General features: G+C 45.7%; 2 protein-coding genes across 4 annotated transcripts in view; one reads left to right on the top strand and one right to left on the bottom strand.

Moving 5' to 3' along the window:
* The window catches only part of TXNL4A (thioredoxin like 4A), a 12,612-nt gene extending 9,662 nt beyond the window's left edge, over positions 1-2,950 (bottom strand). The window contains exons 1-2 of one of the 3 annotated variants that reach the window (XM_012536795.3): positions 2,809-2,950; positions 2,272-2,512 (exon numbers count right to left, since the gene is read on the bottom strand). In XM_012536795.3, coding sequence (XP_012392249.1) covers positions 2,272-2,496 — 225 coding nt within the window. In that variant the 5' untranslated portion in view covers positions 2,497-2,512; positions 2,809-2,950. Of the gene's footprint in view, positions 1-2,271; positions 2,513-2,623; positions 2,761-2,808 lie in introns of those variants that run through there. The other 2 variants (XM_012536794.3, XM_012536796.3) reach the window with 2 other exon arrangements.
* On the top strand, positions 2,336-25,431 carry LOC101288254 (glyoxylate/hydroxypyruvate reductase B-like). Its single transcript, XM_033406169.2, is given in 8 exon segments — positions 2,336-2,475; positions 8,253-8,342; positions 15,555-15,936; positions 17,457-17,628; positions 19,084-19,244; positions 19,247-19,261; positions 20,702-20,798; positions 24,922-25,431. Coding segments are annotated over 7 exon segments (1,050 nt in total). The 5' UTR covers positions 2,336-2,475; positions 8,253-8,276; the 3' UTR covers positions 25,079-25,431.

Here is a 25,431-nt window from a genome sequence, read left to right as displayed (position 1 = left end):
AAAATAAAACATTAATAGTCTTGTAATGCATTTCAAGCTTGCATTCTGAATAACTATACTGTAATATAGTATTGAAAGTTTATTAAAATAGAAATCCAAGTTTTGGACAAAAGAAATGGAAGAACTTAAAAGACCAAAGAAAAGCACTCAAAGTGAGCCCAGTTAAACTGTACCAAAGGAGCACGTCTGCTAGTACTACAGCGATTTGCTCTCTGACTGATACATAGGGATTAGAAAGGAACAGTTCCGGTAAAGCTCCCTAAAAACTTACGCTGACACAAAATCTGCCTCCTAGCTAAGAGCATCTTGCTGAGTTTTGCTCAGATACGAAGAGCAAACCACCCTCACGCCTCTGCCATCCTAGCCTCGTGCTGGGGGCAACCGGGTCTGGACATCCCCTGGTGCTACCTGCAAGGCAGAATCCAGAACACACACCTAAGTTACTTCAGAGTCAACACAGCAGTGGTTCGCTTACTGAACAGTGTCTTTGCCCATCTTCACTGAAGCCTGCAGTCTCTGCCCTTGACTACTGTAGCTTAAGCCATGCAGACACGAGTCCCCGACACCACCTCACTCTTGACCTCTGACGGGACTGGGAGGACCCCCGGGGGAGAACCCTGCTCTCCTGAGTTCCCCAGGCACCTCCTCAAGCTCCCGCAATGTCTAGGCGCCCAAGAGGAAGAAGAGGGGAACGGCTATAATCACAGCACTCCTACTCTGACCCTGACCTCGTTGAGGGGATTCTGAAAGTCATGTCAGAATTCCCTGGGGAGCTTCTTTAAAAAGCCGTTTCTGGACCTTGCCGCAGACCTGTAGAATCAGGATCTCTGAGATGCACTTTGGTATCCCAAGCGATACTTACGCTGACAGACACAGAAGGACGGTCCCTAATGTTCACAAGGCCACCTCCCCCAACTCTGCCTGTCCCACCAAGTAGGAGACAGTGGAAATTACCGATGGCAGGTCAGATCATTTTTCCTTTCCTAAATACAAAATATATCCTTACACCTGTTACTCTTTACTCAAAGGCGTTATTTTAACTCAGCCCATATTAGCATATCCTACTCCTGTGAAAGAAAAGATGGCTTCAATGTTTCTTACTTTTACTCTTCATTAAAATGAATAACCTCTCAAATTATTATGGAATATTAATAAGTTAAATATTTTATTAGCATCCTTTTGCCTTTTGCCCTATTGCTACACCTGCAAAAATCTAAATCAAAGTTATCTTAGAATCCCTATGAGACAATTATAGAAAAAGAATTAAGCCCTGGTTATTCAACAGTGCCCTACAATTGCACTTTACTGTCAGCAAACAAAGGCCAGAGACAATCCAGTGTACTACATTTAAGAATTAGGAAAATTAGCTCTAACAAGTATAGTTCTACTTTCTCCCAATGTTTCCTGCATCTGAGTCACTCTGAGCTATAAATCGGGTCACTTAAAAGAGCACCAGTGGGGTAAAGAAACGACCCAAAGAAAAAGAACGGGATTTACTATGCTATCAACATAAATGTTCTGCTTTATAAACGCAACAAATAAACATGGTACCAAAAAAAGGACAATCCTTTTAAACTAAGCTATTCAAAGTAAGCTCCTAAGCTCCTGCCAGTCTGCAAATGTGTTTTGCTCTGGGCACTACAGATGTCAATTTTTGAAAACACCCTCTCAGTTAAAACCCCTGTACGTTAATAGGAATTATGAACTTCTTTAGGGGGGAGAGATCATGAACTTCTTAAAAATTTGAAAATCTATGGAAAATTCTCCCAGAAAAGAACATAAGCTATTCTGACCAATTTCAGGGAGCCCATCCTCACATCCCAAGGGAAGACTGGCCGTTTGTGAATCCTACTGCTTCTCTTTCGCCGGTGAACGTGCCGCACTTTTTTTTTTTTTAGTTTTTACATTTATTCTTTTTTTTATTGGAGTATAATTGCTTTAAAATGGTGTGTTAGTTTCTGCTTTATAACAAAGTGACTCAGTTATACATATACATAGGTTCCCATATCTCTTCCCTCTTGCGTCTCCCTCCCTCCCACCCTCCCTATCCCACGCCTCTAGGTGGTCACAAAGCACCGAGCTGATCTCCTTGTGCTATGCGGCTGCTTCCCACTAGCGATCTATTTTACGTTTGGTAGTGTATATATGTCCATGCCACTCTCTCGCTTTGTCACAGCTTACCCTTCCCCCTCCCCGTATCCTCAAGTCCATTCTCTAGTACGTCTGTGTTTTTATTCCTGTCTTACCCCTAGGTTCTTCTTTAAATCTTACCGGCAAAGCAATCCAACACGATGAAATGACCAAACGGAAGGCGGGACGCGTTGTGAGGCGGGGCTGCGTTACCTTTTCAGCTATGCTGTACAGAACCTCGTCCATCTTCATACAAGTAGGGTCCCAGTCGTGTCCAAACCGAATGACGACCACGCGGTCTTCTTCCGAGAGGATGGCCTGATCCACTTGCCAGCCATTGTGCAGGTGCGGGAGCATGTACGACATCTTGGGGCCGACGGGTCTGCGGGAGGGAACCACCGGCCAGCTCCTCCCAGCTCCAGCGCGGCGCACCCACGGGACCCCCACCCCACGGAGCCTCACCCCGCGGGGCCCCCACCCCACGGAGCCTCACCCCGCGGGACAGTCGGTGCGCTGCCGGGAAGGCCAGGCCCGCTTCCACCTCGACCCCAGACCCCGACCGACCCCACCAACGGATCGCCTCCGCCCCGCGGCCCAGAACCCAGGGCGAAGGGACCCTTGCGGTCGTGCACCCACGCCTCCCTCGCCACCCGCTCCGGCGCCCGGCCCGGCACGCACACTGGGCCCTGCGGCTCAGCGTTCCTTCCGGGCGTGTACGCACGCCCGCAGTGCGTGCGCGCCGGCGAGTGCGTGCGCGCGCCCCCGGGCAGGGGCCTGGGGGCCGACTGGGCGCCGCAGTGACGGGCGTGGCTGGGAGGTCCTTATGGTGAGAGGCTCGGAGGCGGTTCGGCTGGGTAGGGCTGGTCCAGACCTGCTGCCTCTCCGGTTGGTCCATCGGAGTCTGAGCTCCTAGGGTGCCACCGGGGCCCGGGGTGGACGGACCGGCCCGCCGGGACCCCGGGCTGGACGGAGAGGATGGCATCGCTGAGGAAGGGCTCGTCCCCGTTTACCCCCAGACGAAGTCCCCCAAATTAATCATTTTGGCGGTCACGCTTTCCAGACGTAAACACAGTTGCTTTACTTGTCAAAAGCAAGTAATTAACAGAAGAGTCCTGGTAAGACTCACACGCGCCCAAATAATTTATTTAAATTAGTATTTCTAAACATATTTTATTGTAAAATATATATAATATAAAATTTACCATTTTAGCCATATAGTTCAGTGGCATCGTTGACATCCTTGTACAGCCATCACCACTCCAAATACTTCTTTTGTTAAAAAGCTTTGTTGAGGTATTATTCACATACCATAAAGTGATTCCCCCATTTCAAATAAGATGGTTTTTCCCAGAGTTGTGGAACACTACAGTCTGATTATGGAAAATTTTCATCACCCCAAATCCTGTACTCATTAGCAGTCAGTACCATACTCCTCCCATCCCTTTGGCTTTTGTCAACTACTAATCTATCCTAGACATTTCACGTAAATGGAAGCATAAGTATGTAGTCTTTTGTGACTGACTTTGTTCACTTAGCCTAATACTCTCAAGGTTCACCCACACTGTAGCAGGCATCAGCACACTTGACCCTTGAGCAACAGGGGTTTGAACTTATACATGTAATATGTGTACTACATGATCTGCAATTGGTTAAATCTGCAGATGGGGAACCGCGGATATGAAGGGCCAACCGGAAAATTATGCGTGGATTTCTGACTTCACAGAGGGTCATGGTTGAAGGGTCAGCGGTACTTGGTTCCTTTTTGTTGCTGATTAATCTATTGTTGGGATATATTGCATTTTATCTCTCCATCAGTTAATTGACATCAGGGTTGTTTCCACTCTTTGGCTGTTGTGAAAAATGCTGCTATGAACATTTGTGTACGAGTTTTTGTATGGATTTTAAGTCTTCATTTCTCTTGGGTATGCAGGTGGCGTGGTTGAATCATGTGATGTTTACTGTTTTGAGAAATTGCCACACTGTATTTAAAAGCGGCTATACCATTTTACATTTCCAACAGCAATGTGGTGGGGTTGGATTTCTCCACATCTTTGTCTACTCTTATTTGTGTGTTTTTGTTTTTGTTTTTTTACAATGATATCCTGGTAGTTGTGAAGTGATGTCTTATTATGGTTTTGACTTGCATTTCCCTAATGGCTAGAGATATAGAGCATCTTTTAATGTACTTATTGGCAATTTGGAGAAATGTCTATTCATGTCCTTTGGCCACTTAAAAATGGATTAGTTGTCTTTTTATTATTGAGTTGGAAGAGTTCTTCATATATTCTGGATAGAAATTCCTCATCAGATATAAGAAAATATTTCCTCCCTTTTTTTTTTTTTTTTTTTTTTTTGCGGTACGCGGGCCTCTCACCGTTGTGGCCTCTCCCGCCGCAGAGCACAGGCTCTGGACGCGCAGGCTCAGCGGCCATGGCTCACGGGCCCAGCCGCTCCGCGGCATGTGGGCTCTTCCTGGACCAGGGCACGAACCCGTGTCCCCTGCATCGGCAGATGGACTCTCAACCACTGCGCCACCAGGGAAGCCCTCCTCCCATTTTATGAATTGACTTTTCACTTTTTATTGGTATCATTTGCAGCATAAAACTTTTAAATTTTTATTAAGTCCAAGGTATCTGTTTTTCCCTTTGTTGCTTGTGCTTTTGGTATCGTGTCTGAGAAACCATTGCCTAACTCAAGATCATGAATATTTATTCCTCTTTTCTTCTTAGACTTTTAAAGTTTTAACTCTTACTTTTAGGTCTGTGATCATTGTGAATAAATTTTTATGCACGGTGTTAGGTAGGTGTCCAACTCTATTCTTTTGGTTTTTTGTTTTGTTTTGTTTTGGTGGTGCCACGCAGCTTGTGGGATCTTAGTTCCCCCACCAGGGATTGACAGCTCTATTCTTTTGTATGTGGATATCCAGGTGTCCCAGCACCATTTATTGGAAAGAGTTTTCTTTCCCCATCACATTGCCTTGGCTCCCTTGTTGAAAATCAATTGACTTTAAATATAAGGATTTATTTCTGTAGTCTCAATTCAATTCCATTGATCTGTATGTCTAGCCTTATGTCAGTACCACACTGGCTTGATTAGCGTAGCTTCGTGATAAGTTTTGAAATCAGGAAGTGTAAGTCCTCCGACTTTGTTCCTTGTCAAGATTGATTTGGCCATTCTGGGTCCCTCGCATTTCCATATGATCTTTAGGATTAGTTTGTCAATTTCTGCCAAAAAAAAGAAAGCATCTGGGATTTTGATAGGAATTGTGTTGAATCTGTACACCAATTTAGGGAGTATGGCCATCTTAACACTATTAAGTCATCCAATCCATGGATATGGGATGTCTTTCCATTTATTTAGACCTTCTTTAATTTTTATGACTTTTATAGTTTCCAGTATTCATGTCTTGCCCTTTTTATTAATTTTATTCCTAAATATTTTATTCCATTTGATGCTATTTAAATGGAATTGTTATTTTAAATATTTTCAGATTATTCGTAATCAGTGTATAGAAATAGAATAGATTTTTGGAGGAGGGAGGGAACAATCATTTTTTATTTTTATTTTATTTTTTGAATCTTTTAAAGTTGTATCAACCACACATAATTCAATGGAAATTTTTAGTGACGCGTCTTTAGTGCCTTTCTAAAGCATATAACTTAGTCATCATAGATATAAGCATTCTATGCCTTTTGCACTCAACTTCATAGTTTTACGGGACACTTAAATTATGTAACTTCAGTAATCCACAAAATTTGCATAAACTGGTTTGGGATTAAATTCGATCACATATAATTCAACTGGTGACAGCAAAAATGCACAGATGTATAGGGAGCCGCTTGAGCATTCAGCTTGGTTTGTGAAGAGAATGAAGAAATGCAGTTACTCCTAAGAATCTATTAGGTAGAGGTCAATTTGAAGATCTTTGAATGTATATGGAAAGTGATGTTGGCATGCTTGTAGATTTTACAAATCTATGTTATTACACTGAAAAAACATAGTAATATGGAGACTGCAAAATAGAATCGATTTTTTTCATTTGTTTTTATCTATTTTGTTTTTCTCCCAGTTTTATTGAGATGTAATTGACATATAGCACTGTATAAGTTTAAGGTGTACAGCATAATGCTTTGACTTACGTACATCATGAAATGATTATCACAGTAAGTTTAGTGAGCATCCAGTATCTCATATAGCTGCAAAAGAAAAGAAAAAGAAGAAATACTTTTTCCTTGCGATGAGAACTCAGGATGTATACTCTTAACAACTTTCATACGTAATATACAGCAGTATTAATTATATTAATCATGTTGTACATTACATCTCTAGTACTTATCTTATAGCTGGAAGTTTGTACCTTCCGACCACCTTCTTACGATTCCCCCTCCCCCCAACCCCCCACCACTGGTAACCACAAATCTTATCTGTTTTTCCATGAATTTTTTGTTTGTTTTTTGAAGTATAATTGACCTACAACACTATGTTAGTTCCTGGTGCACAACATCGTGATTTGCTATTTCTGTATATCACAAAATACAATTGAGTTTTGTGTAGTGATCTTGTAGTCTGCAACCTTGCTGAATCATTTATTATTTTGAATAGTTTTTTAGTGGATTCCTTGGGATTTTCTATATATAAGATCATATCATCTGCAAATAGGGACAGTTTACTTCTTCCCTTCCAATCTGGATGCTTTTTAGTTTTTCCTTGTCTAACTGCCCTAAAACATCCAGCACAATGTTGAATAGAAGTGGCAAGAGTAGACATTTTGTCTTGTTCCTGATCCTAGGGGGGAAGCACTCAGATTTTCACTATTATGATATTTACTGTGGGCTTTTCACAAATGCCCTTTATGAGGTTAAGGAAATTCTCTTCTATTCCTACTTTGTTGAGTGTTTTTTTTTTTTTAATCATGAAAGGTTGTTAGGTTTTGTCAGATGCATTTTCTAATGCGTCTATTGAGATGATCATGTGAGTTTTGTCCTTTATTCTCTTAGCATGGTGTACCACATTGATTTTTGTGTGTTAAACTAGTCTTGCATTCCTAGGATAAATCCTATTTGGTCACAGTAACTTTTCAAAATATGTCGCTGGATTTGGTTTGCTAGTATTTTATTGAAGATTTTGTGTCTGTAACTCACAAGGGATATTGGTCTGTAGTTTTCTTGTGGTATCTTTGTCTGATTTTGATAATAGTGGCCTCAAAGAATGAGTTGAAGTCACCAGCCCAGACAAGAAGAATCGATTATTTGACCAAGACTCTGCATTTCTACTTCCATTTCCTCAAAAAGTATCTGATCATTTAGAAAATGGGAATAAATAGGCTAAATCATCTCTGAGTTAATCAAACTTCTTGAATTACATTTTTTAAAAAGATTTATTTATTATTTATTTATTTATTTTATTTTTGGCTGCGTCGGGTCTTCGTCGCGGCACTCAGGATCTTCCTTGCGGCATGCGGAATCTTTCATTGAGGTGCGCAGGCTCTTGGTTGTGGTGCACGGGTTTTCTCTTCTCTAGTTGTGGCACGCAGGCTCCAGGGTGCATGAGCTCTGTAGTTGTGGCGCGCGGGTTCCAGAGTGTGGACTCTGTCGTTTGCGGTAGGCAGGCTCTAGTTAAGGCGTGCTAGAGCTCAGTAGTTGTGGCACACGGGCTTAGTTGCCCCTGGGCATGTGGTATCTTAGTTCCCTGACAAGGGATTGAACCCATGTTCCCTGCATTGTAAGGCGGATTCTTTACCGCTGGACCACCAGGGAAGTTCCTTTAATTACATTTTGTCTTTAGAAATTGAATTCTTCATTTAAAAAAATGACTAAACATAAGCATTAAATAATGCAGTCTCATGTTCTCAAGTAAGAGCAAGACAGATGTTTGGTGGAAGATGTCCCTGTGTCTCCTAACTGGGAAAGGATACACATGTCCAGACAGAGTGCCCATTCCTGCAGAGCAACTGGCTTGAGTTAAGTTGAGAAGGCGGCAATTTGACTGAACTAATTGTTACTAATAAAAAAATCACTGGAGAGGCTTATAACTTTTCTAGAGGGATTTGCATTTTTAAAAGAAGAAATGTTTTAAGTCATATGTAAGACAATGTTACAGTGAGACTTTCCTCTCAATTTCAGCAGAGGCCCCAAATTGAAGATTAAATGATTGAAAATGCCATATTCCAAATAAAGAAGGCAGACCAGCTTTTTCCAGATTTTGCAGAGGAGGTAAGAAAATGTGTTAGGGAAAAATTGTGACATCGTTTCTCTGGAGGAACTTGTGGAGTGATGTACAGTCCCATTCTCATTCTCTTCTCTTTGGGAAAGAGAGGGATGCTTCCATCCTGCCTCAAGCCAAGCAAAGGAGTTCTAAAAGAACCCCTCACTTTGGGTGGGAAATGGTCAGGAGGCAAAAGACCCTGTCACCCAGGACTGTATGCTTAGCTGAAGAAATTTCTACATCCAGGCCTGCTAAAGGGACCAGAGTTAAACTCTTGGGAGAAACCCTCAAATTTATGCAGTGTGCTCTCTTTGAAAGTGGCCAGCGCTCAACCTTACTTACCCTAAGAGCAATGCAAATATCTGACTGCAGAAAAATAGATAAACTGAGGTGTATTTACTGATATTATATAGCTGTAAAGATGAATGACTACACCTCCATGTATAAACGGGGATGAATCTCACATACTGACAAGCTTAGAAAAAAAGCAGGTTACCAAAGACTACATAAGGTATAATTCCATTAACATAAAATGCAAAAATATGCCAAACCAGACAATATATTATTTAGGCAGATTTTCTATCTATCTATCTATCTATATCATAAAATTCAAGATAGGAGTTATATCTGGAGCAGCAGGGAGTGGCACAGGGAAATTCAAAAGTAGCAGTAATGGTATATTTCTTAAGTTTGGTGGTATATAACCAGGGGCTCATTTTATTGCTGTTTTCATAACATGCATATTTTATAACATTGTGTATTTGTAACGTGTATTTAATTTAAAAGTTAAGGCCAGTTTTATCAAATTCTAATTTTTTCATTGTATTTACTCCCAACTGAACACAGCAGGGATTCTGGCAATCTGTGAATTCTTCTTGCTGGACCAAATTCAATAGAGGCCCTCTGGCTAGGTAGCTGGATGGTAATAAAACTCCAAATAATCTTTTGTGACAGGTAGTATTCACTTTTGCAAGGCGATGCTTTCTCAAGAGCTTTTTTATGATCTTGAGATAGAATAGTAAAACTCTATGTCCTCTTTCAGTCTAGACTTTCCAAACAGTTCTAAGAAGCTTTCCTCCCTTATTTGTATTTTATTTATTCTTTAGTTTTTCAACAAATATTTATTGAGCATGTACTTGTGCCAGACAGGATATCAGGTGTTGTTATCAAGAAATAGAACAATAACAAGCCTGAGTCCCTGCCCTCATGGAGTGTAGTCTAGCAGAAGGCCTGACGTTACACAGAAGATCGTACACTGAATTTGGATTCACAGCAAAGTCCTACAGGTAAAGAGTTTAGGGTATTAAGAGAACATTTATCAGGAACACACTTAGTTTAAGGAGTTCAGGAAAGGCTTCCTTGAGGATATTACGCTTAAATGGGGACCTGCAAGATGAGTGAGAACTAGGGGAAGAGCTGGGGTCCAGTCCGGGCAGCCAGGGAACAAGTCCAGTGCCAGGAGCATGGCAGTTTGGGTAAATGTGCAGCTGAAATGATCAGCACACACAAGTGGTTTGCTGGGTGGACAGGCCAGATAATGGGACCTCTGTGCTTAGGATTTTGTACTCTACCATATGAACAAGGGGCTTTAAGCTGGGGATTAACATGTCAGATTTATATGTCCTTCAGGCATCTAGGCTGCCATGTACAGGAGAAAGGATTGCAAAGGGAGTACTTGAAGAGAAGGAAGTAGGGAGACTAGCATCAGGGTAATGAAAGCTGCCAGAGAGGAGTTCTGGGCTGGAGATAAAAATTTGAGAGCCATCAGAGTAGAGAGCAGCAAGTGAAGCCAGGACACTGGATGAAACGCTCATCAGTGTTTCCTAAAGAGGACTATACCTGTTCATTACCTGCTCTCAGTAGTACCATCTAGCCTAATTTTAAAAATACCAGAGATATCCCCAGATCGTATTATTTTTGACTAGGTAAGTAAACACTTGAGTTGATTTCTAATTTACTTAGGGGAGAAAATAAGTAAATAGCAACACAGATGGTGTGTGACTATGAAAAATGACTGAATTTGTGACACACCGACCCAGAACCGTGGAGACACAGGAGTAAACCCTCGCGGGTGACTTAGAGCAGGGCCTAGGCAGCGCCCAAAAGGAGGAGGCCTCTTGCCGCAGGGAGGGCCTGCGTCATCCACTGCCCACTTTCCCGGGAAGAAGACAGTCCTGATCTCAGGGTGAGACTTGCTCTTTACAGAAGCCAGCCAGGCGCCAGCGTGCAGACCCTGCCCAACAATGCGCCCCCGCAAGGTCCCCCCACCCGACCACCTAAAACAATAAAATAGCTGATTACCAGCAGAATGGGTTTATTCAGGAACAGCAAAAAAACCTGCAATTTAAAACGCCCAACCTATAGCAAACCACAGGCAAGTGCAAAGAACAACGCAGGGGAAACCCTTTTATAGAAGAGAAGGGGGAGTTGGGCGTGGCTGTTTGTTATAAACAAAGAGCCCATTGGAGGGAACCCCGAGTTGGAAGTGTAGTAGCTTCCCATTGGCTGGGCTGTTTCCAGACTCGGAGAAAGGCTTCCTTCCCCGCCTGTAGCGAGGTTGTGCCGTTCTTCCTGCTGGATCTCCAATCGAGGGGGAGTGGTGCCAGAGCTATCCCTTCTGGACTCCCGGCTCCATCTTAAGTGAGGTTTCTGTGTATTAATTTTCACACTCCTCACGCTGAAGCAGGCCAGCAACCTTCCCCACCACACAGTCCCCACACTCGACCACCCAGACTCCTCTCCTGAAGGAGGCTCCACCCCAAGCCCGCCCGCCAGGCGCGGGGCCTCGGCAACCTGCCCTCCAGGTGACTTCTCGCATGCGCACTCCTGGCGCCCAGAGTTCCCGGCCGCGAACCGAACGCCGGAGATGTGGGCGCGGCCTAGTTGATTGGGCGGGGCTAGCAGACGAGGACCAGGCTGTGGGGCTTGGGGCGTGGCCTTGGGCACGGCAGGCGGGCTTAGGGAGTGGCTGAAGGTGTGGTCGGCGGTTTGGGGGCTTGGCTGGGAGGTGTGGTCGACGAGCTTTGGGGCCTGGCTCTAGCGTGGCTGGCCGTAGGACTGGGGCGGGGGCACTATACGCTCTTTGACCTCGCGCCTTCGCTGTCCGGGTCTTGCCTGGGAGACTGGGCCTGCTGGAGCGTCCCTTAAATCTGGGGTCTTTTTAAAAGACCCGAATGTCGCGTTGTGGGCGGGAGACTGGACTGAGCTCTGCCGCGTGGTGTGACTGACCTCGAACTTCACCTGGGGCAGGTGGGCAGCATTAGAATCCTAAGACCCTTCTGGGCTCGCAGGGCACGATCCTGAAGAATTTAATAAGGAAAATACATTGTTGTTATTTGTACCTGCCTTGTTCGAGAGAAGACTTAAGGCGGCTTCAGACACGGCCAGAATCTAAAGGTCATTTTGGACAGGTACTTTTTTCTCAGCTCCAGGCCGTGGCAGATTAAGCTGTAAATGAATAGATTCAGGTATCCACATCAGATTTTATAGTTTATTCCCCTGCAGGAATCCAGGTTTGTTGGTTTTTTTTAAATATATTTATTTTTGCCTGTTTTGGATCTTCATTGCTGCGTGGGCTTTCTCTAGTTGTGGCGAGCAGGGGACACTCTTCACTGCGGTGCGCGGGCTTCTCACTGTGGTGGTGGTTTCTCTTGTTGCGGAGCACGGGCTCTAGGGACGCACGGGCTCCAGTTGTTGTGGCTCACAGGCTCTAGAGCGCAGGCTCGGTAGTTGTGGTGCACGGGCTTACTTGCTCCGTGGCACGTGGGATCTTCCCGGACCTGGGCTTAAACCCGTGTCCCCTGCATTGGCAGGTGGATTCTTAACCACTGCGCCACCAGGGAAGTCCCTAGGGTTTTTTTATCTTGTCTTTCTTTTCCTTAATGTTTAGCAGGTCCTGACAAACCATTTCTTAGGAGGGAAGCAACTGTTTTTGCCGAGACACATTGTGACAGTATTGGTTTTAAATTACATTGGATTTGTTGATACCTGGTGACTGGAGAAACCTCACATAAAGGGTGTAAACAGTGCAGTTTTCATTAAGCTAGAACTAGCAAACACACCCTCAAGGATATGCCCTTTGGTATATCTTAAACTTTTAGGTACTCTTACCTAGTCATGAGTGAACAGATTGTTCTCCAGCAAATCCAGAATATCAAGCTAAGGATGATTATAAAAGCAGAGGGGCTAACCATGGCGTCACCTACCCCTCATTACGGAGAATTCTTTTTTTTTTTTCCAGGCTGTTTTCTGAGCCTCTTTGGAGCAGAATCTGAGCTGGGGATCTGTAGAGGACAAAAAGCAAACAACTTTAATTTTATACCCATAGACAGGGCAGAGAACTGCTTGGTAGGTGAGGTGAGGATAGACTTTGAAAGGGATTGGAGAGAGGATAAGAGGACAGAGTGGCAGGGAGAGAAATTAAAAGTCAGTTGGTGCCAGTTTGAAGCAAGTCTTGGCACGTTGGGTACGTGAGGATGATGGGGGTGGTATTGGACTCACCTCTCAAATATTAAGAGAGGAAGCTTCATGAGGAAATAGGATTTTGAGAAATGTTACTGTGTTGTATGAATTCAGTCTCCCTCTTTGGTGTAAGTTTGTTTCTAGACACTTGGGTAAATATCTAAATTGTCGTTCAGATTTAAACATTAGTAACTCCCATTCATTGAAGGCTTGCAGTAGGTTCTCCAGGCTCTGAGTGTTCTCTTTCACTGTCAGGGCCACCATGCCAGGCTGTCTGTTCCCCTCACTTTACGTTGGAGGATAGCGGGTTTCAGAGGGAAGCACAGCCAGGCCGAGCAGCCTGAACCCAACGCCCAGCTCCTCCTTTGCACTCGGTCCTGCTTTGTCCTCTTGCTGCCCTCACCCCGTCTTTGTTTCTTTCTCTCTGTCCCAAAAACTAAAACATATTTTTATTGGTTGCAGTTGGTTTTTATTTTCATTTTTGCTTTTTAAGTTAAAAATACCTTCCTTACTCCCCTGCCCCTTGCCTGCCCCCGTCCTTGCCCCTTCTGTGATTTGAATTTGTTCTCTCTGTGCTTGTGTTACCCCAGAACTCCTCCTGCCCTGTCCTCTTCTGGGCCCAGAGTCCCGCTGGGCAGTCACAGTCACTGGTCACGGGTCTGCATGCCTCCCTCCACACTTCCCTCTCATGAGTGCTATACAAACGTCGGTCTTACTTTCCTTGGAAAGAAGAGGTTGGAAGTTCATTCTACTTTTTTCTTTCTGGGTCTCAATTTTACAGGGACTTTAAAGGAAGAAAATCCTGAATTTAGAGCCTTGGGTCTGTTGAAGGCAATTTCCACAAAGTTAATACATATTCTTTTATTTTTAAATTAAGCAATCATTTCGCAAGGAGAAAACTAATTTTTAATCTGTGCTAGCAGTTCAAATTAAACAGTGTAAGGAGAATGCACATAGCAGTTAGAAAACGTAGTCTAACTGCATTTTCATGTCTGAACTATCACTCTGTTAACCAAAAACAAAGCTGTAAAATTTTTGACTTTTCCAAATTTCACACATGGGTTTATCTTTTGACTTAGACGAAATGCAGTTGTGTAAAAATACACCTACTTTGTGGTGAGTTCCTTTGTGGTCAGAATGTTCCCAACCTAACCGTCATGTCAGTACTGTGCATGCAAGGACACCTGCCAGAGGCATGTCCACTTAGCTCTCTTTATGCAGAAATTAGGGGAGGAGAATGAAATGTGATCTTACGGTGCAACTATAAAGCACTACCTGTTGATATCAGTCCGGTTTCACCAAGAACGCAGGAAGCCCGGGAGACATTTGATCAGCCGCACAGCTGTGCCGGAGCCAAAGTTCTCGTCTTGCGGCCCTGCCCGCTCCTCTGTGCACAGGGCTCGGCATCAGCAGCGAACAGGGCTCACGCTCCTTCTCAGGAAGCTGTTGATGGCGGGTCCCACTTCCGGTCTCGTGCTCCTTTGCTGGACTCCTTGCTGTGAGTGGAGATGGTCAGCGGCTGGTGCTCGTGAAAGGAATTATAGAGCAAGAGACAGAGCCCAAGGATGGAGCGAGCTCTTGAATGTGCCCGGTGCTCCCATCCCTGCTGCGTCTATCTGCCCCAGCTGGGACTGTCTCCCTCTTCACTCGTGGAGCAGCCACGAGTCACTTGGAGGATCTTGGATCTTTTCCATGTACGACCACTGACAATAATGGTGTGATGGCTGTGTGACATTGCTCCATAACCAACGTTAAAGCAGTCAGGAGTTGAGACTCCTTTCTATCAAAATAACTGAGATCTTATCTTGAATGAAACTCTATTAATCTTTTACTGAAAGTCCAAAAAGTAAACAAGTTTTTTAGCCCATTATGCTCTGAGCTTTGAACACATTGTAAACATTTTTAGCTAAGTTTGTGACCCAAAGATAAAATGCATTCACTAGCCTCGACTCTTGAAAGCAACTGGTTTTCTTTTTGGAAGAAAGCTATAAAATGTTAAAGATATCTTCTTTTTAATTAGGAACAAAGAACATAAAACATTATTTAATTTGTTTGACAGACAGTAAAAAGTATCTTACTTTCACAGTAAAAGATGGTCAGTTTTATTTGTTAGTTATTGTTGCATAAAATTACCCTAAATTTTAGTGGCTGAAAATCATAAACTTCTGTTACCCACTATGTCTTCAGGTCGCAGTCCAGGAGTGGCTTACCTGGGCGGTTCTGGCTCAGGGTCCCTCGGGAAACTTTAGTCAAGGCGCTGGCCGGGGCTGCGGTCATCCCCAGGCTCCCAGGCCGTTGGCCAGCCTCTTAAGTCCTGCCTCTCACTCACTTGGGCCTTGGCACAGGGCTGCCTCCCAGCATGGCCCTGGCCCCCCGGGAGAGGGGGGAGCAGGGGAGAGCAGGACCCGCCTTCGCTTCTGCTGCGTTCTCTTCACGAGAAGTGCACTCCAGGCTGGGGGTCTCACGAGGGCCTGGTCACGAGGAGTGCCTGTCGGAGGGGGCCCGGAGGCTGCCACCGCAGCCGAAGGGCAGAAATAAAGACCCCCGTCGGGTGGGGAGGAAAGTGGCAGTGATGGGAGCATGGGTACCTTCAGAGTCCAGCTCTGCTGTGTTACAGGTTTTACAGGAATTTTTCCAGGAAATAAAATGAATTCCAGTCCTGTTGTAATTTAGAAAATCTAAAGAGCAGTAGAAGAGCATATGGGTTGTTCTCTTGAAGACTCTCTTTGACAGCAGAAATTGCATCTATCTTTCTGCAGGCCACGGGCGATCAGGACCTACCTGGAGTTTTGGTGTCTGGACTTGAAGGACAGTATGGTATATGTGAAGATCATGCTGGAGACCTGCAGAAACGCTTTAATCTCATTACCATGCAAGAATTTTTGGAAAATAAAACACAGCTGGGTCCAAAGACCCCAGCCGTGTACGTCTGGGACGGAAGGCCGGCCGTTAGCCAGGAGCTGCACACCCCGCCCTGCTTGAAGATCGTCGCTGGCGTAGGGGCGGGGCCGGACCACCTGGACCCGGGACTCGTTGCCAGCTTTGGTGTGAAGGCGGCCAACACGCCACACGCCATTTCCAACCCCACGGCAGACCTGGGGATGGCCTTGCTGCTGGCCGCAGCTCGGAGAGTCGTGGAAGGTAAACAGGCAGGAGACGCTTGTTTTCCAGAGGTCAGATGACAGATACTTAATATCACACCTGATAAGGCCCTGATCTCTTCACACTGCGTCCAGGACTTTGTTGCCCTGGACTTGGAGCGACTTTTGGTTGTTTCAGCCTAGTCAGGGCCAAGCTTGGCACCCAGGCACATGCAGTCCACGTGATCTGTCTGATACACTGTTTTCTCCTCCACCAAATTCCACTAACTACGCAACGTGTGAAGTACTTTCAGCACCACTGCGGAAATGCCCTTGGAGTAGTTCACTGGCCGTTCAGCATGCTACCCTGGGGTGAAGGCCCCCAAGTGAGCAGGCAGAACCCCAGCTCCCCACACACTGGACCTGGCTGGGCGCGCCAGCCAGGAGGAGGAGCAGCGCAGCACTTCAGCACTTGGCCGTCGTCCTGGTGGAGCTCTGGGGTGAAGGGGCTTGAGGAAAGGAGGCAAGAACCAAGCAGGTTCTGTTTCTTTTTTTTTTTTCCAATATTTTAATTTTAATTTTTAATTTTTGGCTGCGTTGGGTCTTTGTTGCTGCCCGCGGGCTTTCTCTAGCTGCGGCAAGCGGAGTCTACTCTTTGCTGCAGTGCGCAGGCTTCTCACTGCGGTGGCTTCTCTTGTTGCGGAGCATGGGCTCTAGGCGCGTGGGCTTCAGTAGTTGTGGCACACGGGCACAGTAGTTGTGGCTTGCAGGCTCTAGAGCGCAGGCTCAGTAGTCGTGGCGCACGGGCTTAGTTGCTCCGCGGCATGTGGGATCTTCCCGGACCAGGGATTGAACCCCTGTCCCCTGCATTGGCAGGAGGATTCTTAACCACTGCGCCACCAGGGAAGTCCGAGCCGGTTCTGTTTCTGACTGCTGGTTCACGTGTGCACACTCACAGACACACACACACACACATGCACACACAAACATATGCACAGTCACACACACATACACATACATGTAGTAACAAATGTACAGACACTTGCACACACCAAAACCAACAAATTTTAACCAGAAATCCTCCCTTAATGTGAAAGAAGTTGCTGGGTTTTTTTTTAATATTTATTTATTTGGTTGCACTGGGTCTTAGTTACGGCAGGCAGGCTCCTTAGTTGTGGCTCGCCTGCTCCTTAGTTGCAGCACATGGGCTCCTTAGTTGTGGCATATGAACTCTTAGTTGCGGCATGCATGTGGGATCTAGTTCCCTGACAAGGGATCGAACCCGGGCCCCCTGCATTGGGAGCCTGGAGTCTTAACCACTGCACCACCAGGGAAGTTCCAGAAGTTGCTCTTTTAAAGCATTCTGCCAGGAGGCTGGGGTTTGTTATGAGGAAACTGCCCTGTTCCTGTCATTCTTCCCTTGCAGAAACATTTTGCTGTCGGATAGGAATGAGTGAGCGCCCAGGGTCCGCCCTGGACTTCCTGTAGCCTCGTCTCCCCTTCAGGCGGCCCAGTGAGGGTTGTGGGGATTTTGTGTGTGGTGCTGTCCACACTGCCCACTCTGCATCGTGTTTATTTTAGGCCATCATTTGGCTATTTCGCCACATACGGAGAACTTTTCTACAAACTGGATGGGTTAAGAAGTGACAGGGACCACTCTGGGAATTATCGGCGTGGGGAGCATTGGCTGTAAGATCGCTCAGAGGGCCAGAGCATTTGAAATGGAGATTCTCTACCACAGTAGGAAACGCAGGTAAAATTCAGAAAATGGACTTGAAATTGAGCAGAACTTGCACCATCACTGCCTTAAATATAGTTTAGATATATTATTCCTCCACTTTTCATACAATTCTCCTATTCTGTTTCTCCAAAAAGGACTGATGATCAAGGAAGGGACTGTTGTGTTTTTATGATCACCCAGAAATGCAGCAGATAATCTTCTCTTCATTGAAAAAATTTCACCAGAGAGAAAAGAGATTTTGGCTCACCTACAGCTGTGCTCTGTTTCAGTTTGTACAGCGATTCTTTCTGATCATGGGAGATGCTGTCCACACTTGAACACACATAACACACAGGTGTATGCTTCCCCCCCCAGTATTCAGTCTGAAACCCTCTTCCTCATACTCCACCAGCAGCATTCAGCCCAACACCCAGTCCTGTTAATTTTGTCTCAGAACAACCCTCAGACCTGCCTGTTCACTCTCACTTCATCGCTGCCACCTGCCACCGGCCTAGGCCCCGGCCTTTCTCACCTGCCGTGCCCTCTAAGGGGCTGCTCTCTGCTCTCGAACTTCAGCCCCGTCTGCAGACCGGCCAGATGATGGCGCTGTTCGCAGCCTTTCAGTGGCTTCTGTTGCCACGGAATAGATTTCCACTCCCAGAGGCAGGGTGAGCTGGGAGACTTCACGTCAGGACTGCCCCCTTTTCAGTCACCCTGTTTGCACAGTGGATAGTGGCGAGGCTTCGGTAGCTGTCACCGCTCCCAGTGCGGCGAGGGCCGCCGCAGGGGCCAGGACAAGGCGTGTGAGGTGGGCAGGGCTTTCACAGTGGCAGCGCGTGCTGGCCGTTCCTCTTTCCTTCAGGTGCTCTGTGGCCAAGATGTGTAGAAAGAATTCATATATTTTTGTATTCCATATTTGTAGGGCAGTAGCGGCTACCAGGGATGCTGTGACCTCCTGGAGCTTGGAATTTCTGTTGAATAATCAGCTGTCTGGGGTGCCCAGAGCAGGAGTTAGGATTGGACCCAAAACAGAGCACTCAATCCTGCCCGCACCAGACCCTTGGATCCTTGCTCTCTGTTGAACAGATGGCACTCCCAGGCTCTCTCCCGTTTTGTTATTTTTCTCTGGAAATTCTGATGTGTTTGCCCATATGCAGCAATGCTGGACGTCACTGAAAGCACGTCTGACACCATCGGGCTTGTACCAGACTCTGGGGGCTCAAAGTTGAGTGAGAGGAAGCTCCTGACCTCAAGGGGCTCGCAGTCTGGTGTGACACCCCACAGACACGGGGCTCAGAGCACCCAGAGACGCCCACGGCGTTTCCATGGGTGAGCCCTGGCCTCGGGGTCCAGCCGCCTCTGGACCCAGGTGGGGGTCTGGCCCACGGGAGGACAGACTGAGTCCATGGCTCCTCTCAGAAACTCCTTCCGGGAGTTGATGAATTTCTAACTAGAGAACGTGGTTTTTCTCCCTTGTTCCCTTCATAGAAAATCGGAGGAGGAGGAAGCCATTGGGGCCACTTGCTGTGAGAGGCTGGATGACCTGCTTCAGCGATCGGACTTTGTGATGTTGGCTGTGAGTCTGACGCCCCAGGCCCGGGGCCTGATCGGGAGGCGCGAGCTGAGTGCGATGGAACCCACTGCTACTCTCTCAACACCGGCAGCGGTGCGCGCTTCACCGCTGTGTGGAGGCTGGGGGGCTGTGGGGGCTGTGCCGGAGGGCCCCGCCCCCAGCCATGGCCATCCTCTCAGCATTCCCAGGCAACCTTTTCCCTGAATGGTCTGAAAAATCCACTTAGACTGCTGGGTGGTGAGTTAAAGGGGTTTTACTTTATATTTAGAAATACGTCTGATTTTTGTCTTCACATCATTTTGAACCTCAAATTAGTAACAAAAAGAATGAGAATCGTACACTGTGGGGTTTTCAGATCCAAGTACGGGCATCTCCTCGGGTAGCAGAATCACAGTTTGACCTTCCACGTATAATCAAGCAAAACTTATGGGGATGAATTTTCTGAGCCTCAGTTTAAAAAAATAACTTTGTGTTAGTTAGTTTGGTTGGTTCTCTGACATTTTCGTAGAGCTTTGTGTGTTTGCATACAGGAGGCTTTAGGCCCCGCGCGATAACCAGATTTTCTGGTGGGTTGGTGTGGCATTTGTGAAGAAGAAAGCGTCGGAGTGCTCGACGCTGGGGGTGCCAGCACACGTGAGGATCGGTGCTGGCCTCAAACGTGCAGGCGGCTTGCCCTTGGGATCGGGGGCAGAAGACATGTGAGAGCTGGCGTCACCAGCAGCCACCTGTGTCTCATCTGTAAAACAAGGAAAACAGGGCTTGCCGTGAAACCCCACAGGGCCAAGCTAGTATGCTTGAAGGTTTTCTGAAAATTCAGACCCTGTAGATGAGCAGGAAGGACCAGTGCATTATATGCTTTTGGTAATGTCAGAGGTCGGTGACGAAGTAAAGATTCTGGAAAAACAAACACCCCAGGTAGGAGCTTGGGACTAGGTTTCTCCACCAGCAGCACAGGCAGGCTGGGTGCCGTCTTGACCTGTAGGGCGGCTCAGCACGCCAGCGGGAAGGAGGTTCCTTGAAGGTCTCTGCTGGGAGGAAGGGGTTTCCTTCTCAGCTGCTGCTGCTATCTTGTATTTGAAATGCAGTTATGGGTGACGTTTGTGGCTGTTTGGTTTTTTAACGTGTACCTAAAACTACTATCTGGGGGCTGTTTCCCGGAACCCTGCGGTGGCTTTGGGAGGCGGTGTGGTGAAGTGGCAGGGCCCAGGCTCAGGGTCAGACAGACCCGGCCTCAGATCTGGGTAGATGCTTTAGAAGCACGTGACTTTGGCTGAGCATGTAACCTACAAGCCTCACGTGTAAAGAGTATTGACTTTTGCTGGGTAAGTGGAGGAGGTGGCGAGACAGCATCTGTAAAGGGTTTAGTGCGCCGCCTGGCATGTAGCAGGCTCTCAGTGTCTGAGAACGAAATGGCAGAATGAAGTTCACATGCTGTCAAACCTGTGACAAGATCAAGACGTGTTTGAACAGTAGTGAATGTGACCAGAGTGCACTGTCTGTGGGACCTACCGAGGAGGGGTCTCGTCCACCCAGGTCTGTTAGTTGATCAAGACGCCCTGGTGGAAGCCCTTCAGACCGGGGTCATTAAAGCAGCAGCACTGGATGTGACGTACCCAGAACCCCTGCCCAAGTAAGGAAGCCACACAGGATCTACGGTTTTCTCGATCCAGGTGGGGCAGTCCTCAGACAACTGTTGCTTTTGGCTTTTGCGGCCACGTTGAGCCACGTGTTGTCATCGCGTAGGGTCTTGGCCTTGGAGGGGCCTGAGCAGGCCCCTGGTGACCTGTCCAGTTCTGCAGTGGGTCAGGCCTCTGCTTCAGCACCTCCGCGGACAGGGTGCTCAGGGCCCTCAGGCCCCAGACGCCGTGGATGGAGACTGCACAGGACGGCCGTTCTCAGATCAAGCCAAGTAGTCCTCCCTTTACCCACCGACCCTGGTTTGCCTTCTGCAGCATCAAAGGCGAGCTCTGATTATTCTCCTCTTTACAAACCTTCATGTATTTTAAGACAACCACTACATTTCATCTTAGTCTTTTTTTTTTTGAGGCTAAGTATCTTCATATCCTTCAGTTGCAGCCTAAATGATGTCATTTCCAGACACCTTGCCTTGCAGCACTTTAGATTTTACAGTCCTTTGAAAATGTGCTCCTGAGAATGGCACACAGTATTCATGTTGTGGCCTGACCACTGTAGAGAAATTACACAAAGGTTGTGTTGGCAGCACCCTTCCTCGAAGCCTCACTGCATCTTAACTCGTTAAGTTTTTAGTCAGCTAAAATTGAAATTGTTATTCTCTCAATTGTTTTTTAAGTTTATGTGTGGAAATTTACATTTACTTGTATTTAATTTCATTTGCTTGTGTGTTTTGACCCAGTGATCCAGCCTGTTGGGACTGGAGTCTTGGTCTGTCATTTATTTGGAATCTTGATGCTGTCATTCATTAAACCAGCTATTCCTAGCTTTGATTCCTCCAGCTTTGATTTCTATCCAGTAAGCAAATTACTGTCAGATGAATGTTTGACATTATGACCAAATTTAATACCTAAGTTTATCAAGATTGGTCATAGAACTTACAGACATTTCTGAGAAAAACAATAATTTATTCAGAGCAGAGTTTCTCAAAATGTGGTCTGGAGACCCTTTCAGGGGGGCTGTGAAGTCAAAACTAATTTTTTTTTCTTTTTAAAGGTCTAACTGGATTTAATAATTCATGAATCAGGCAGCATCCTGTCTAGAAAGTAGAGAGGAGCTCCCAAGTCAAAACTATTTTCATGATACTGTAAGATGTTATTTATTTCCACTCATGTTTTCTCACACAAGTGTACCGTGGAGTCTTCCAGAGACTTAAGGACATGTGATGACATCATCACTCTGACAGCTAATGAAACGTGTGCTTCTGTATGATTGTATTAAATTTTTTTCAGTTTTAATTTCTAATACAATAAATGTTGATAGGCATAACCCTCATAAACACATGTTCTTTGGGGTTCTCAATTTTTAAGAGTGTAAAGACCAAATAAGAGAGCAACTAATCTAGAACAAAAAATAATTTCAATATAAATAAAGAAGCATGACCATTTTAGACAGTTGTCAACTTACTCAAAAATGGAGAAGTCATGTTATCACCCCTGTCGCCTGCTAAAATGAACTTTTACTCACAGGTCACAAGGCAAATACTAGGGTTATATCCCAAAGCTTAGTTTATTCTAATGGGTGATGCACTCCCAGTGTGGCCAAGAGGTCTAACAAGTATCTGATGAACAACTTATGCTCAGACCCCATGCTAGTCCCTAATCTGTGTGCTTATCAGATAGGTCTGAGTTTTCATCTTGGTTTTTCAGGGAGGCATTTTGATGCCACTTACTGTGAAAAAAGTAATTTAAAAAGTCGGAAACCTGTGGTGAGTCATACTACATAAGTATTCTTTGCTTTACAAAAGGATTTACTGTGTTTTGTTTTGTTTTTTTTGCGGTACGCGGGCCTGTCACTGCTGTGGCCTCTCCCGTCGCGGAGCACAGGCTCAGCGGCCATGGCCCACGGGCCCAGCCGCTCCGCGGCATGTGGGATCCTCCCGGACCGGGGCACGACCCTGCGTCCCCTGCATCGGCAGGCGGACTCTCAACCACTGCGCCACCAGGGAAGCCCCCTGTATATTATTTTAAAAAGAAAAAATTCATTTGCCAATAGCGCCAGGAGTCCCCAAGATCACCTTCAGCCTTTATGATTTGCTAGCAAGACTCACAGAACTCAGAAAAGCTTTTCTACTCACAGTTACAGTTTATTACAGTGAAATGATATAGTTTAAAATCAGCAAAGGGAGAAAACTCATAGGGGAGTCGAGGAGAACCAGGCTTGCACTTCCAGTTGTCCCCACAATGGAGTTGTGTGGACAGTGCTACCACCTCCAGCAATGGTGTGTGACAACACACGTTAAGTATTTCCAACCAGGGAAGCTCATCCCAGCGTTGGTATCAGGGGGTCAGTCACGTAGGTGTGGAGTGCCCACATGTCTGACACTGGCTTTCGTAGTCTCCAGACCCTGCAGAGGTCAAACTGATACAGATTGGCCTAGAGCCCCAGGCGAACAAAAACAGGTATTCACCACAAATTAAATCACTAGCATAAACTATCTGGCTTTGCTCAAGGCCCCAAGTATAAGACACTCTTACCAGGCAGTATATCTCAAGGGCTCACAGGTTATCTTCCAGAGGCCAGTCAAAGGCCAGTCCTATCTTTGGAATGTGCAGGGTTCAAGAACTCCAAGCCTGCCTGCTGAGTTAATTCTTTACTACACAGGCCAGCCACTGGCCCTTGGCCTTAGCTGTCTCAGAGCAAAATGATGTTTATTGGATTATCTACATTTATTACAGTATTTATATGACAGATACAGTATGACTTCGCCTAACATTTGGAGGAGCCAACGTGGGGCAGGGATAGATTTAAAGAAACTAACCCATTGTATTTTTGTACCAATATGATTACTTGTTCCCCCCAACCCCTTGATCTACCACTATTTGTACATTATGATGAACTTGTGTAGCACTATTTAGTATATAAATTAGCTGGTATCGACCTAAATCCAGTATTTCCTCAGGCCAGTCGTTTCCCATTGATCGTCAATGTCAGTATTATCATCTGACTTATTTACATGAGGTACTTAAATCTTACCAACAATGCCAGTGTTATACCATATTGCAATATTGTCGTGCTACAATGCAGTTTCATTACATAACAAATCGATAACAATTGCAGAGGTATTTGCTATGCCTTCTCAACAAAATTGTCTCTTGCCTATACACCAGATATTATTATGGGCAGGTGTTGTACAGTTGGCCGTGATTCAGTTCTTTCTGGGTTCCAAGTCAGTTGGGGCAAAGCCAGTCACCCTGTCTCAGTTCGCACCCTTGTACTGTTTTCCAGCGTGTGATGTTATATAGTAGGACCCACCTCCTTCATAAGGGGAGGATGAGTGTTTTTCAGAATAGTTTCTACCACTGCTAACTGTACCACAGGATATGTCTTACTTCAGTCATTCCTGGAGGTGAGGGCAGTCAAACTGCCGTGATATAAATTACAGGTGCCCCCAGAGAACTTCCATAGGTTTGGGGGTCTGTAAGATTCTCAAGGGTGTGCCCCTTGAGCCTCAGTATCTATGATGGGGGACCACTGCCACATGTCTACTTTGGCCTCTATTAAAATAGTCAGGATGCCCGCTGGGCCAGGTCATAGCACTTTCCCAATCCTGGGTGCTAATATTATCCATCATTATGCTTGAGTCTGCCTGACCCACTTCACTAAAACCTCATTATCTTTCCAGGCTAACTCCCATCTTTTGCCTTCTTCCTGGACGAGAGCTCCCTCTAATCTGCTAATTCTAGTTAATAAATCTTTCCCCTCCGAATGCTATTCCCATTAAAGGCACATTCAGCTTGTCCCAGGATGCCTAGATCAACACCTAATTCCCCAAGGCCCTTTCTTGTCCTGTGGGCCAGTGTCATTTAATCCATCATGCATGTTGTGCAATTGTGAACTAATGGCCTGGGTGCAGTTAGGATACGTATTTTCCACCCAGAAATGCTGGGTCACCCAAACCAGGGTTAGATGAGCAGTGGTCATACCTAGGTGTCATTAAGAGTACGCCATAAGGCTCCCACAGCCTTCCCCATCTCAGCGTAGGGGATATGAAACCATAACATGACATTAAAGAAATGAAACAACTCTGAATAGTTTTCCTCAATTAATCTGTATTTCAGAGATCATACTTTGTTGGAGTTGAGGAACGTCACTCTGACACCTCACATTGGAAGTGCAACTCATCAAGCAAGACGACAGACAATGGAAAATTTGGTTGAAAGCATCCTGGCTTCTCTCAATGGCCTTCCTATTCCTAATGAAGTGCTATTTAAATGATTTATGTGGGCTGAGAATTCAATGGGATGAAAACATGGCAGATTAAATGGACAAAAAACACTTACTTTGTATGTTAAGAGTCCATTACATAGATTGAATTAATACTACTTAGAGGAAAAACTTAAGGAATAGTAATCATAGTTACCACCCGTTGAGAGTTTGTTAAATTCTTTCCTTACACTCTCACTTCATCCTCAAGGCAGCTGTATGAGGGAAGTTATGTTGTTACGATTCGTAATGAAACTGAGCACAGAGAATTACTTGTCCAAAGTCCAAAAGCCTGCACTAGGTCTACGGATTTCCCAGTGAGCTATGTTGCTTTCGATCCTGATAAATTCTGATACTTTATTGGA

This window comes from Orcinus orca, chromosome 15, assembly GCF_937001465.1.
Source record: "Orcinus orca chromosome 15, mOrcOrc1.1, whole genome shotgun sequence".
In the NCBI taxonomy this organism is placed as follows: domain Eukaryota; kingdom Metazoa; phylum Chordata; class Mammalia; order Artiodactyla; family Delphinidae; genus Orcinus; species Orcinus orca.
This window is presented reverse-complemented; position numbering and strand designations above follow the sequence as displayed.